Source organism: Glycine soja, chromosome 9 (assembly GCF_004193775.1).
Source record: "Glycine soja cultivar W05 chromosome 9, ASM419377v2, whole genome shotgun sequence".
Lineage (NCBI taxonomy): Eukaryota > Viridiplantae > Streptophyta > Magnoliopsida > Fabales > Fabaceae > Glycine > Glycine soja.
In genome coordinates, this window is record NC_041010.1 from 3,213,681 (window position 1) to 3,228,416 (window position 14,736).

General features: G+C 31.0%; 2 protein-coding genes across 3 annotated transcripts; both read right to left on the reverse strand.

Annotated features, from left to right (window-relative positions):
* Window positions 1-2,724: 2,724 nt before the first annotated feature.
* On the reverse strand, window positions 2,725-8,225 carry LOC114368983. 2 transcript variants are annotated; one of them, XM_028326286.1, is made up of 6 exons: window positions 7,963-8,225; window positions 6,720-6,954; window positions 6,524-6,561; window positions 4,560-6,407; window positions 3,563-3,686; window positions 2,725-3,465 (listed from the first exon to the last, which is right to left on the reverse strand). In XM_028326286.1, exons 2-6 carry the CDS (start codon window positions 6,838-6,840, stop codon window positions 2,786-2,788), a joined length of 2,811 nt encoding a protein of 936 aa, XP_028182087.1. In that variant the 5' UTR covers window positions 6,841-6,954; window positions 7,963-8,225; the 3' UTR covers window positions 2,725-2,785. The 2 variants fall into 2 exon arrangements, with proteins under 2 accessions (XP_028182087.1, XP_028182086.1); XM_028326285.1 differs by having other exon boundaries at window positions 6,500-6,561.
* A 5,636-nt stretch (window positions 8,226-13,861) lies between these two features.
* Window positions 13,862-14,449, reverse strand: LOC114367744 (zinc finger protein 5-like). The gene has a single exon (XM_028324937.1). The coding sequence runs from the start codon at window positions 14,447-14,449 to the stop codon at window positions 13,862-13,864; it is 588 nt and encodes a 195-aa protein (XP_028180738.1).
* Between the last annotated feature and the right edge of the window lie 287 nt (window positions 14,450-14,736).

Sequence of the window (14,736 nt, forward strand, 5' to 3'; positions counted from 1 at the left end):
ACTATAATGTTTTGTAGGCTTCAATCTCCATTCCTCAAATGGGCTTAATTAGTACTGAAAAGGGCAAGTAAATGTCAAGAAACCTTTGTTTTTCTGCATGTCGAAGGTTTATTCTTTTTCATGGTTTCTATTCCCATCTTCCGGAAAACAGAAAGCGCTTTGTTTACTAATGGCCTCCAAAAAATTTGTTTTAACGTTTATATCGTTGTCTTAATCAACAAATTTAAGCCAGTTATGCCTCTATTTGGAAAAGCTCAACTCCAGAGTCTATTAACTCTAATGTCTTCCAACATTGACACTCCAAAATAAATAGGTCCATCTACTTTATTTATTTACTATAACCGAAGAATAGGTTGTTCATTTTACAAAATTAGACCAATTAAAAAATTGACACGTTTGATGTTTTGTGGTTTTTTTTTTGTCATTTTGCTTTCTTTCTCATTTTTTATACTTTCTCTCTCCTCCCTCCTCTTTTACTCCCTCTTTTCTCTCTGTCTTCCGTCCTCCCACATCTACCCTCTCTCACTTTCTTTTTTTTTTATTTTATATTTTATATGTTGTCTCTCTTCTTTCTTACTTTTTTATATTCTATAATTTGTATTGCATATACAACCATAAAAAATTATAAAATTATATTTTAGTTTGTTTCTATGTTTAGTAAATTTTTGCTAAAATTCGGTTGATTAATATTTATATAATAATATATTTTTCTACATCAATATCAAATAAAAATACTAAAATTAATTTATTAAATATATTTTATTACATATAGTTTTAAATTAATTTATTAGTAATATAATAATTAAATTATTTATAGTTTATTTAATAAAAAATATCACAAGCATAATTCAGGAGAAACAATCATGTTTTATTCACGCTAGATAAATCTTATTAAGAAATGGTATAAAATAATAATAAATAATTTTATGTACAAATATTTTAAAATACTATTTATATTATGAATTTAAAAAATTTATATTAATTATTAATTTAAATCTAATTAATTAATATATCTACTATAAATTAGTATTTTGATTCTATGTTTAATAATTTTATATACAATTTTTTCATTAACATTTATATAATATGTTAATTTTTTTACATAAATTTATAATAAATATTTTAATATTTTTCTATTAAATATATTTTTATTACAAAATAATTTTAAATTAATTCATGGATAATCTCGTACTTTTATAATAGAGACCACACATTAATTCACCGATAAAAAAAATTTGCATAAAAATCATATAAAATAATTTTAATAGAATTTCATAAATATCTTTGTGTTCAATAACACTTATTTTATGAGGATGAAATTTTTATACTAAACAATAATTAATTAATATATTATTACTAAATAATATTTTGATTCTATGTTTAATAATTTTATATATGAAATTTTTTTATTTTGAAATTATTTTTATTTTACATTGTAATTTTTAATATACTTATGACATATAATATCATTATTATTTCTTAATGAAACTTTGATAAAAATTATTGAAAGAAATATTAGTCTTTTAATAATTATAACCATGAGTTTAATATCATTGATGGTATAAAATAATTTTATATTATAATATAATTATTTTAAAAATCAACAAATCATGATGGATTATGAATGAATAACTATGTAAAACTTTTTACACTTTCATTATATAACCTTTTTTTTTCCTATAACTAATATTGTTATAATAACATATTGTTATAACTAATATATTAGAGAACTTAATAGTTAGTAACTTAATACATTTTTCTCTTAAGGGACAAAGATAATGTTAAACACCTATAATAACACATCTTACTTAAGTCCTAATGAAATATAAATTATCTATTTGAGATTAAAATGATAATTTATTTTGTAATATTAGTTTCAATAGTTTTCATCTAATTTAATTAATCTTTACATTTTTAATAATTTAAATTATTTTTTTTATCAATTTTAACGTTATAAATTTGACTTATTTATTTATTTATAAGATAACTATAATAAAGTAATTAGAATATTTTATTATTTCATAGCTTAAAATTTAAAATATATAAATTTAATCAAAGTTAAATCCCTTTCAAATTTGTATACATAATAATTTTTTCATGTAATTTTTTAACTTGGTTTTAAGATGCGTAAATTATTATAAACTCCCTGATATTATCTTCCCACAAATAAAAAGTAAATCTTTTAAATTAAATTATAAATTTATGTGTGATTATTATTAAAATAAATCCATTTTGGAGAGTTTATTAGTTAACTATGTTTATTTCAACAAAAATATATAATTTTATAAATAAATGTAACTTCTAACATGTGTTACGATGGAAGATCATGCACGGGTACCTAGCTAGTTCTTTGCACACAAGCTATAATATACGGTATAATTTATGATTTAGATTCATTTGAATGAATTTCAATTGTTTCTAATGACTTAAAATTAATTTTATCAATATCAATTGCACTCAATTTTAAAAGGGAAAAAATGTAATTTTTATGTGATCCTTATACTTTCAGTTAGAAAAAAAGTGTCCATTCAACGTGATTTTGCCACATACAGAGCAAGTGGAAAGAGATGAAAATCACATATTTTAAAAATATACGGACATGCTAAGGCTAAGATTAGTTTAAATTTATAGAAAAGGTTCGCCTTAAATAGTTTAATTACCCCACAATTGTGCCCAAGGGGAAAGCAGCAGCTTCTGTTACCCAAAAAAAAAAAAAACAACTAATAAAGACTTGATAATGCTACTTTAATTAATGAATAAGAAGACAATTCTTCATAATCAATCATTAAGGTGTATACAATTGCAACATTTCAGTGACAACATCATCAACCAAAGAATTAAATATTTGGTCCACAACCTCTGATCCGAGTTCAGAAGCATCAACCTCATAATCTAGCCATCTTCCATATTGGCTGCTCATGTCCTTGTCCACAAGCTCATCTACCATTGAATCTCCCATTCCACTCCAACCTGATATCTCCTTGTACACATCTTCTGCCAACCATTCTTTTCTTTTCACCATTTCAAACCCTTTGTTCCACATTTTGTATCCTCCCCCTACGTAACGCCTGCATCTCAAGCCCAGACATTCACTCACACAATCAAATGTAACTTTCCTTCTCATCATCCTAGACTCGTCATCGCGCTTAAACCCTCCCTTGCAGCCTTCCAACTGTTTGAATAGATGAGAGTCTATAACCTCAGTTGCTTGGCCAAGGGAAAAGTCTACATACATCAACTCAACGTTACACAATATATCCTTCACATAGTTCAACTCCCATGTGCTTGACCTTCCAAACCTCGTGACAGAAAATGTTGTACTTGTGTGCTTTCTCATCATGTTCCCAGCTAATGTTGAAGAAGCTGAGTCAGATAACTCGGTATCAGATTCACAAGGATAGAACTTCCGTGAAAAACTCAAGCCATGAACTTCATGAGCTTGAACAGATGAGCTTAACTTGCTTCCTGAAAGTAGATTAAGTATTAGCACTCCTGTGTCATGAAAGAACTAATTTCAAAATAGGGAATTAGATGCCAACATTTAAGCATACAACAAAACTACCTTCTGTACTAGTAATATCTGTGCTCAATGAAGATTCACAGCTTTCAATTGAAAAAGAAGGCTCGAGAACAGAGATTGGACTTGGGTGTCGGCAATTGAGTAACTGTGATTCCATCTCATCAATCTGTAAACACGAGATAAAAACCAACTCAACATGGAAGAAAACCATAAGGAACATGCCATCAATTAGTAAAAAAACGGTGCTTGACTATTCAATACAATTGGTACTTTCATTGGTATTGTTACAACCTGTACTTTTAATCACATTTTATTTTAATTACCCAAAGTTGGTTTTACATTACTGCATAATAAAAGTTACTCATCTATACATGATTTAACCACTCATCACAATCGACTAATATGGAATCAGATGTGGTTCAAGCTAAACATGAAATAAATACAGCCTAAAAGTGCTGATTCATAGAGAACCAGCTGCAACATAAAACTACAGAGAAAAATAGTAGAGAACAGGTAAGAGCCCGATTGATCATTTCAAGCAAACAAGCACCAAAGATAACTTATGCATTAAGCCAAGAAATAATCTAAGGAAACAACTGTTCGTTTCACTTGATTCACACATGACTTCATTTCTCCAGGAAAAACTAAGTTTTAATTATAGGTAGAATTTACTTAAATCTTTTAATCTATACTAACTTGGAATTGCAATGCCCATTTGTATTTATGATTAGGAAACAATAGTTAAAGAAAAAGAACCAAGCGACAATGAAGAATAATAAAATCAGTTTTAGAGTAGTAACCGGGTAGAAACTATCACAAATCAAAACTATGTTTACTCGTAATTAGTTGCTCCCTAAGAAAAATGGTTTTCTTGGGAAACAAACAATGAATCTGTTTCTTTTGTTTTCTTTAATAAGGATAATTTTCAACACGAATTAAACAAGCCTAACCTTTTATATTTGTTTGGCCATTTAACATGCTTGACTGATAAATACTGAGCAATAAAATAGGCGAAAAGAATTACAAGATTGTCACATACCCATGAGTTACGCGTCAATGACAATTCAGGAGGACCAGTGAAGGAGATGTCTGAATCATAGTTACTGCTTAACTTGTCTGAAAATAACACACCTTGGTCTTTTTTCTGTCGCAACCTTGGATTGAGATTAACTATATTATGTCTGGCTACTTGATCATCTGACATTGGCGCAGTGATGGCAGGTTGCCTCACTTTAGAAGAGTCATGACAAGTGATTTCCATATTAGTCAATTCACTCAACTTCTGTTCCAAAAGGATACCTAAGGCATCACCACCACCAATTATATTGTATCCTATTGGAGACTTTGTATTGTCTGGGTCAAGTAACACTCTTTTAATGCATTGATCCAATGAAAGACCATTAGTATTCTGGCCAGCTTGTCCAGATGTCTCAAAACCTGGATTGTTCCTTGTTAATGGTGTGGTAAATGTGAAGGAAACTACATCCATGTCTTTCTTTTTGACTTCTTCAGTCCAACTACTTTGTTTATTACTCACTGGGTTAGACTTAGCAGGCTTCTGCGTTTTTTCAATGAACAAATTATCCACAACCCTATCATTCCAGTCCTTGTCTGTAGACCTTTTCTTTCTAGGAAAACTGTTTGTGCTGGTATATAAGACTTCCTTTTCACTATCTGTCACCTCCATGGCTGACTTTCTGGACCCAACTTTAGATTTTGCATTGGATTTATTACTAGAGCTTCTATGGCGTCCATAAGAGGAATCCCCAGTCGGAACTTTCCTATTGTGTGAATTGGTAACCAATGGCTTTGATGGTAATTTGTCTCTGTCAATTGAATAATTCTGTTTCAGATTATTCTGTCTGAGAGCACCAGAAGAATTCTGAACAGAAGATTTCTTATGTAAATTTTTCTGAACAGTTGCCTTCATTGGTTGGTTGGATTTAACATCAGGATGCTCTTTCTGGCCTGTCAAACTTCTGCCACCAATCAAACTCAAACCTTCCCTTCTTTGAACATTCACTTTTGCTTGGATTGCAAGTGAGATGGACTTTCCCTTATTCTTAAAAGAAGAATCTTCTTCCTCATTTGTAGGAGATTTGACGGATACAGATGTATCCGCAGATCCATTCCAGCTTCTGTTCAAAGACTGCCCCTTTAGATACTTGGCAGCATTTGACTCAACTGATCTTTGAGAAGATTCTGAGCTCCTGGTTGTTCTATGAGAAATTTCCCTTTTCTCTTTTAGATCTCGAGTTCTAGAGGTCATGGAAGATGGCCCAATTAGAGGTCCTTTTTGTGAAGCCTCCACCTTATCTTTAAGATCTCTAACTCTCAATGGTGTTGATGGTGCTGCCAGAGGTGTCTTGGACTTGGTACTAGTTTGGGATCCAGGCTCAATAATTCTTGCTGCAGCCTCCATTATATAAGCAGCATTATTGGTTGGAACAAAGCCAGGATTCTTAATAGGGGACAAGAGTTTATGGTGTGTAACAGGAATTGATTTCGCTGATTTTGGAGGCAATACTTCTGTTTGGAACTTTTCAATTGGTCTGGTAATGACCTTTTGCGGCTTTGGATCCATGAAGTTCCTAGAAGAGCCCTCAACCTTTTCAACCAGCTTTCCAGAATATGGGGTATGATGGTCATGCTGGTGACCAAGGTTTTTCTTGAAGTAATGAGAGTCTTGAAGGGACCGGGTATCAAAGTATGGGGTAGAATAAGGATCAGAAAAACTGGAAGGAGGCAAGGAATCTAATCCCATAAGCCTGGCAACAACACTAGGGGCCCTTGTTCCATATGCGTCATCATCCGTAACAGATGAAGCATAACTATGATCACAACTTCCTCTAACACTTGCCCCTACTCCAATTTCATCTTCATCAACCTGAAAGAATTAAACGTGTAACAATCAAATTTCATAACATAAATACGTATATAAAAACAACAGCTGAGATTGTGAGATGGTGATATCGCTACCAGATAGGAGGGCTGTGTCATTACCACATTGTAATCGACTTTTCTTCCTAGTTTTAAAGACTCTGCAAATGATTTAGAAACAATTTACCAACAGCAGAACACAAAATGACTAGACCAATTAAATTATGGTATCAGACTATCAGTGATGCAAAACAATTGACAAGAGACATAAAAACGCTATTGTATTGTATATACTATACTATGCGTGCATTAAATTTACCTGGTAAATCTGACTTGGCTGCAAATAATTTTTTACGAGATTTTGAGCTCCAATCAAACAACTGGAAAAAACCACCAACATAACCTCCTCCACTTTTTGTCCCATCTTTTTCAACTCCCATTTTCAAATCAGAATTCAGTCAACCTTACAAGATACAACAAGAACCTTGTCCAACTAGGTGAGATAAGCTACATGGATCACATGATGTCATTCGTCTCAGTTAAAGACAGTATACCTTCATGGCACATCAGGAAAAAAATTGGCATGAAAGTTTAACATTGCTAGTCAAATAAGAACTATATAAAGATTTACTCATGCTAACTTGACAAAATTTTAAATGAAAAAAGTATATATTCATATGGGAACATTAACATAGAACATAATAATTCACCAATAATTAACTGATGCAATCTAAACCAAAACTCTTCAAACATACACAATCACCAAAATTTCAATAGTATGGTTCTCTGCATCTCTAGATCTCCTTTGGAAGAAAGCAGCCAGATACCAGTTCAACAAAACCTAAAACCCACTAGATAGTTCATATTTTGCTTATATGTAAATTGCCTTTGCGAGAACCAATCAGACAATAGAATCAAATCTAGCCAGTCAAAATAGTCTCACAATTTTCCCGATGTTACTAAACTTGAAAATAATCATATGCAGTCCAAATCAATAGCAAATAGACATTTTTAGCCTGGTACAACTAATCAATAGCAAGTTAGAAAAAATCTAAAGATCCATTGTAAAAATTTCAGCTAGGATCAAATGCGTATATAGTAATCCTAATGCAAAGGGGAGGAGAAGTGGGCTGAAAAATGCAATGTTGACAATTATTTGGAAAAGCAAAGGTTTTGTGGATCTTGACTACCTTAGAAAGTCCAAGCCTATATAGTCTATTTATGGATTCAAATATAAACAAAGACATGTACAAACTGTGCTTATACACAGGCATTACTTCACACCCCAAATGAATCTCATTCAAACTTGTTTCCCATCTATGAAATGATTCTCATCAACCAAACAACGAATGGAAAAACTCAGAAACACCAAATTCAGGTCATTCAAAGCATAAGAACTTAAACTGAATCCAAACACTATAAACAAGAAACATGATAACAATAAGAGTAAATGAAAGTGGCCCAAATTCAAACGCAAATCTGAAAGGAAAAAGCCAATGTCAAGAACCCAGTAAAGGAAATGAAGAAAAGATGTAAACTTTGGAATTGCAGCGAGGACTTACGTTGAAATAACGAGTTGGGTCAGGTTCAGCTAAGCATTTGAGTAGAGTGAAAGGGAAGAATCAAGAACCAACCGAAAAAAGCACTTTTGTTTTTACACTGTGAAAGACAGAGGCTTAGTTGAAGCAATTGAATTGATAATCACAGTCACATAGAAGATGAAGAAGCTAAACGGAAAAATTTTCGGGAATTGAGAGAGAGAAGAGAATGGAGTCAGAGAATAGAGAGAGAAAGACACAGTTTGAAGTGATAATAAATGGAGACAGAGAAGAGAATTTTCGTTGCATGAAGTAATTGAAAATTTTTGTAGTAATATTAAATGATTTTTTAAAAAATGCTTATTTTGAATTTAACGTTTGCATTATAAAAATGGGAAGAGTTTATAACGTCTCTCTCTCGAGAGGGATGGGATTTCAAATTCCAAACGGGGAAAAAGGTGGTCCAAGGAGCTTGATAACGTCACCGGACCCATGTATTTCGAGGATTGCTTCGCCTATTGTTGGATGACACGTGTACCATTGTCCCTTTTGAATGCGCCTTTCTCCTAATCCATTATAAGAGGAGATTCAGTTACTCTATAAGCAAGTTTAAAATGTTACTCTCTCAATCTAGATAATTTATTTTTCCTCAAATCTAAAGGCCTGAATTTATTTAACTAAAGAGATACCTTCAACAACATTGGTGTGGCAAAGTAAAATAACAGTAGAACCTTAAAAGGTTACTATGAGTATTTATTTTTGTTGGAACAACTGTGATGTTTTGCTCTATGAAACATCAACACGACATGACACGGATACGTAGATATTTGTAATGTTCAAAATATAAAACGTAGTATGGGTGTCGAACAGTAACACAAACGCGTGTCGAACATCGAACCCGACAAGAGACTGAAATGTCCGTACTTCATAATTTTGCTTAAACTTCAATTCATAAAATTTGTTGTTTATTTCCCTTTTGGTACTGCAAATGTACTTAAGCATCAAACTAGTTTTTCTAAATTTAAGTGTGTAGACCTCTACTTAATCCAAAGATTCAACACATGGGATCCTTATAAAGCATAAAAGAAAATTGCAGGTCTGTTTGCGTCAGAGATAGAGAAATACAAATGGTGAAAGACATGGGAAGATGGAGGAGTAGCACTTGGTAACTCAAACGTCTTAGTCATTGGGGTCACGTGCAGAGATTTAAATGTTTAATCTCAATCTTTAATTTAAAACAAAATAAAAAGTTTCAAACTGAGAGTAACATTTTAAATTTATTCTTAAGTTAAGTGGATTTCCTTATTTTTATTTTTATATATATAATAGTATGAATGAAATTTCGTACTTTAAACACGAATGACGTGGCCTCCCTCTTATCTTCGTAGGAGTGTTGGATTTATCTTAGAAGTATTTTTCCCTCCAAATTAGGGTTAAAATAGTCATTTTAAATTTAACATTTATTTTGTAATATAAAATTAGCATTTTTAATAACTTTTGAAAATTGAAAATAGGAAAGTCACTTCACTATTCTCACTATTGTACATTAATATTAATATTAATAGCATTGCACCGTTTAATAATTAGAATTAATTATTTTTACACAAGTTACATAACATTTTTATTGTCATTTTTAAGTTCCCATGGCCCTTGTGTTGTTGACAAAGTCTTTGGGGTACCTGCAGATTTCTTGGATACCTTTCCCATTGGCACTGCAGGCATAACTATATTAATTACCTCTGTGACATTCAATATTAATTTACAAGTCATTTAAGGTTTTATTTTTTCATAAATATTTTTACACTCTATTTTAATTAAAAAAACTAAAGTGAAGAGATCAAAATCATGAATAAAAATAATGAAACTAAAATCACGGATTAAAAATTATATATTAAATTACTCATTTTGTTAAAAGTATTATTTCATTTTTAGATTTCTTATTTTTTTTAAGATTCTATACTATTAAATTAAAGTGTACATGATTTATTTAATAATATGTATAAACGAATTGAATTAGAAATATACAGATAAAATGAGTTTTGCAAGTTTTTTCACCTCTATAAAAACGAGAATTTAAATTTTTTTCATTCCTAATTGCTTAAACTTAATTCCAAAATTTCTCCAATGATGAGATCAGCCTATCCCCATCTCATTATCATGCATATTCACCTTAAGATACTGGTCACTTTAACACTCTTCATTTTGAAGGAAAGAAAAGTGATAAAAGTTGTGGCACCTTAGAAAAGGAAAGAAACTCAATGTTTTATTCGTTCGGTTGAGTTGAAAGTAACAGTAAAATTGGTATGAAAGGTGGGATCTACGGTTACAGATTCGCAAAACTTTGGATGCTGCGAAGAAAGAATGTGCGTAGAAACATTAGGTTGGATGATTCCAAAATTAAATATTAGTTAATATAATAAAATAAAGAAAAATAGTTACTATCATATGAAATTAACCGTTTTGCTATATAAAAAATTAAAGCTATATTTCATGAAAAAAAGTATTAATGCAAAAAAAATAATACAAAGATGGCTAAATTAGAATTGTACAAATGTTTCATTAATTTAAATTTGTCTATTTAATTACTTATCACATCACTTTAATTTAAATCTTTTATATCATTTCTCATATATTTCTCTTTCATATCTCAATCCAACAATCTCATTTTTTATTTCTTTTCTATTTATTTCCATTCCTCACACTTTTTTTATTTATTTATCAACCCAACACTACCTAAGGTTTTCCATAGTCAAAAGGTTCTTTTAAATAATTTTCTTTTGAAAAAGAAAAGAAAGAAAAAAAGTAGCATGTTTTACTTTGAACGTGTGCTAATTTTCAATCATTCAAAATTAACAATGGCCAAGTATGCGGACAAGAGGAAGATTATACACAAATATACGAAGACAAAAAATTGATACGATAAACTTTGGAATTGAATTACCAAAGGAAAAACTTGAAATTAACATAATCATTCACTTGCGCCCAACAAGTAGTTACACAAATTTATTCATTGTCTTGCTTCCCTTTGGCTATTAGCAATTATGGGTCATTTTCCCATACTCGTTCTTCATCAACCAATGGATCCTTCTCATTGAACCCTTTTTCTCCGTTTCATAGGACTTGTCCTTTCCCAATGGTGCTTCACCCGTATGGCTGTTGCATTGCATGCCCCAGTTGCTCACGTAACCATGATCCACATAATGACCACACTCCATCTCCTCCATCTCGCTCATCCTTTCGCCGTCCATTGATGTGTCGACGGTGGTCATGGGACGGTTACAACGCACGCGAAGGAGGAGATGGGAGATTTTTTTACTTTGGGGGTGAGGATTAATTTGTGTCTAGGGGTTTATACGTGTGGAAGAAAATTCTAAAAAAAAAAATAATAATAGTAATAATAATAATAAAGGACAACCTGTTTTGGCTTACCTGGTCGATCGATCGTTCTAAATTGAATTTGAGTTTAGAATAATTTAGTGAGGAATATATGGAATGCTGAAATTGATATTTTATGAAGTTAAGGGGGAAACAAAAGTAAACCCTTGTTTTGGAAGGACACCAAATGTTGCAAACGGTGTTAGAAGGAAATAAGGTGTCTTTGACGAAATTTAGAATGGGAATGGAGGACCACCGGAGGGCCTTGGGAACTAGGGAAGGGTGGACCTTGAATATCTCTAGCTTTATTTCTTTAGTTTCATAAATATTTTGTTTTTAAGTTTAAAAAAATCAAGCATCTATCTGTTTTTTTGGAATATTCATGTATAAAGTCACTTTTTTTTCTTAGGTTAAATATTATGAGTGTCCTCCAATTCACTTGTTCAAAAATTAATCTCCCTTGGAGTGTACAACTATCGATCCAATGAAATTTTACAAATGGAAATCGAATATAAATTTTTTCACTAAATAAATTATTCTCATATTATTCTCATTCATGTTAATACAACACGATCTTACATCATTGGATCAACCCTTTTAATTTGTATAAAGTCATTTGAATATAAAATTTAGGCATAAATATTAAAAATAACTCATTTTGATTTTACTATCTAAATTTTTTAAAATTTTTTTTTTACTACTTGACATTTTACATGTATAAAAACATATTTAAACCTAAAATTTAGTAATTAATATAATTTAAGAAAAACAATAATTATAGTTAAATAAATTACACAAACTTCCTCATTGAGGTTTTGCATAAAAGTTCTCTTTTAGCGTCAACTATGTCATAGGTTAAAATTTTCTCATGCTTGCTCTCATAAATGTCGCACAAAAAACTTGAGTAGGTTGGGTTTGTGTTGGAATGCAGGTTGGTTTGGACAGATTCCTGAATGATTTGCAATATTTATCTATTACAAAACAAATGGATGAATATTACAAATCATCCAAATTTAGCCTCCAAAATGATTATTTATAAACATATATATATATATATATATATATATATATATATATATATATATATATAATAGATTTATGAAGTGATAAGAACACACACAATCATTAGATTATGATTAAAATACTTAAAAATTAAAATTAAAACTTAATATAATCATTAAATTTCTAAAAGATTCATTAAACAAATCATCTCTTAAAATATCTCAATTACTATTAATTCATCATTATGATTATCATTATGATTGTCACTATTTTTACTGATATGACTGTTATCATTGTCATTATCATCATCCTTATCATCTTCATCATCATGATTATCATTATTGTGATCAACACCATCATTATCGTCTTTATGTATATGCATCGTTGGAGACCATACTCTCTTCTCTCATTGGCTTCAACTACTTCAAGGACCTTCTCAAGATCCGCTGAAAGCTTCTAGAAGGTCCAGATTTGGGCTAAACCTATAAACAAGAGAGTGGTAGCCTAGAAAATGGGCTCTAAATATCAAATAGGAAGGCTCTAGCCCCACTCATATAATTGAAGGGTGAAAAAAAGAACAAGGAAAAATAAGCCTTTCGTCCTGAAAAGATAAGGGGTGGTGAATGAGATGGAGATTGATACGATAAGGGATGACATTGGAGGTACTGACTAAATTCATGTGATTGATAAATAAAAAAGTAACTTTTAAATTTAAAATAATAATAACAAAATTATAAAAGTAACTTTAACTTTACTTTCCAATATATATGCGCACGTACGATTTTCAATTTCGATCTTCAAAAAGAGAGATTTGACTGCCATGACATAGGCTTTCTACCTAGCTAAAATCAAACGAAATTAAAGATTGAAATAACTTTTAAGTAATTGTAGGAAGAAAAAAAAAACATGAATTATCTAAGTCATGAAAGAATGTGTTCATATTTGGGCTCAAAGGCAAACATGTCTTACATGTCGTACGTAGTAGCATCATATATATATATATATATATATAGGAAAAAGAAATGCAAACATGATTCTGAATCACAAATAAAGCCTTGCAACAAGCAACAACTAGTTGATATTTGTTGCCAATTTGGTCATAGATATTGTACCATCACCAAATATGCATACACACGAATCTCTTTCCTTATCAAATAAAAATAAATTACAAACTCAAAATCTAACAAATACTAGGAAGGCCACACCCAAATGTGATAGTTTTTATTTACAAAAAAAGATAGTAGAATATTAATAATACACATACTCCAGTACATGCATATGCTTCAGACATTCCTTCCCTTAATATATATATATATATATATATATATATATATATATATATATATATATATATATATATATATATATATATATGTATATGTATATATAAGAACAAAATATATATGAACAATTATTAGATAGATGTTGGGAGCCAAATCCATCCCTATCATGTTGTCTAGCTAGTGAAAAGGATAAGCACGAGGGAAACAAATTAAATGTAAGTAGTGTACTGGGTAGAAAGAAAGGGCATGGTTTTGGTCTAAGTTCAAGTTCTCCTCCTCTTGGCAATTTTCTTGCCCCTGAATTTGGAAGTTGTAGTACTGTGAGCCAAACTCAAGTTAAGATCAACATCACCATCAGCATCATCAACAACAATATTATTATTATTCTGTTGTTCTCCCATGCTTGCACCCATTGGAGGATGATTATGGCGTGGCCCCCCACGTGGATGAACCAACGGTCCTGATGATGATGATGATGATCCTCCGTGCGGAACCACGATTAATGGGGAAGGTGCTATGAACCGTGGATGATGATGGTAGTATCCGAAGGATGAAAGCGCGGCTATTTTGCGCTCTTTCTTGTGCGCATTTTGATGGCCACCAAGAGCTTGAGAATTCGCGAATTCGCGGTAGCAAAAGTAACATGTGAATCGACTCTTGTAAGTAGTATTATAAGGAATATTGGTGCTAGTTGCTGGCATGTGATTAATATCTTCATAGTTATTAATGTTACCAGCTGGGGTTAATAGGAAACCGAATAGTTTTAACGTTGTTGATGAGGATGGGGAAGAAGAAGAAGAAGCTTTGCCCTCAGTGGTCTCATCAATAATAGGGTTTTCTGAAGCACTCATGCTGCTTTGTTTCTCTGGTTGAACTCAGTGCTTAGTTGACTCACCTTAATTCAGTGCCCATATATAGCAATAATAACCGTATTTTTATTTATAATAAAATGAGATTGTTAGAAAATAAGAGTGATAAAATACTTAGGAGATTTTTAACCATGAACCACAAACAAATATCATATTTTAATGTAAAATCTTAAAATATTAAAATTGTAAACATTTCTCATATTTCATCTAACTTTCTTATTTTTACCCGAGAGTTCATATTCACACTTTAACTCCAAAAAAATAAATAT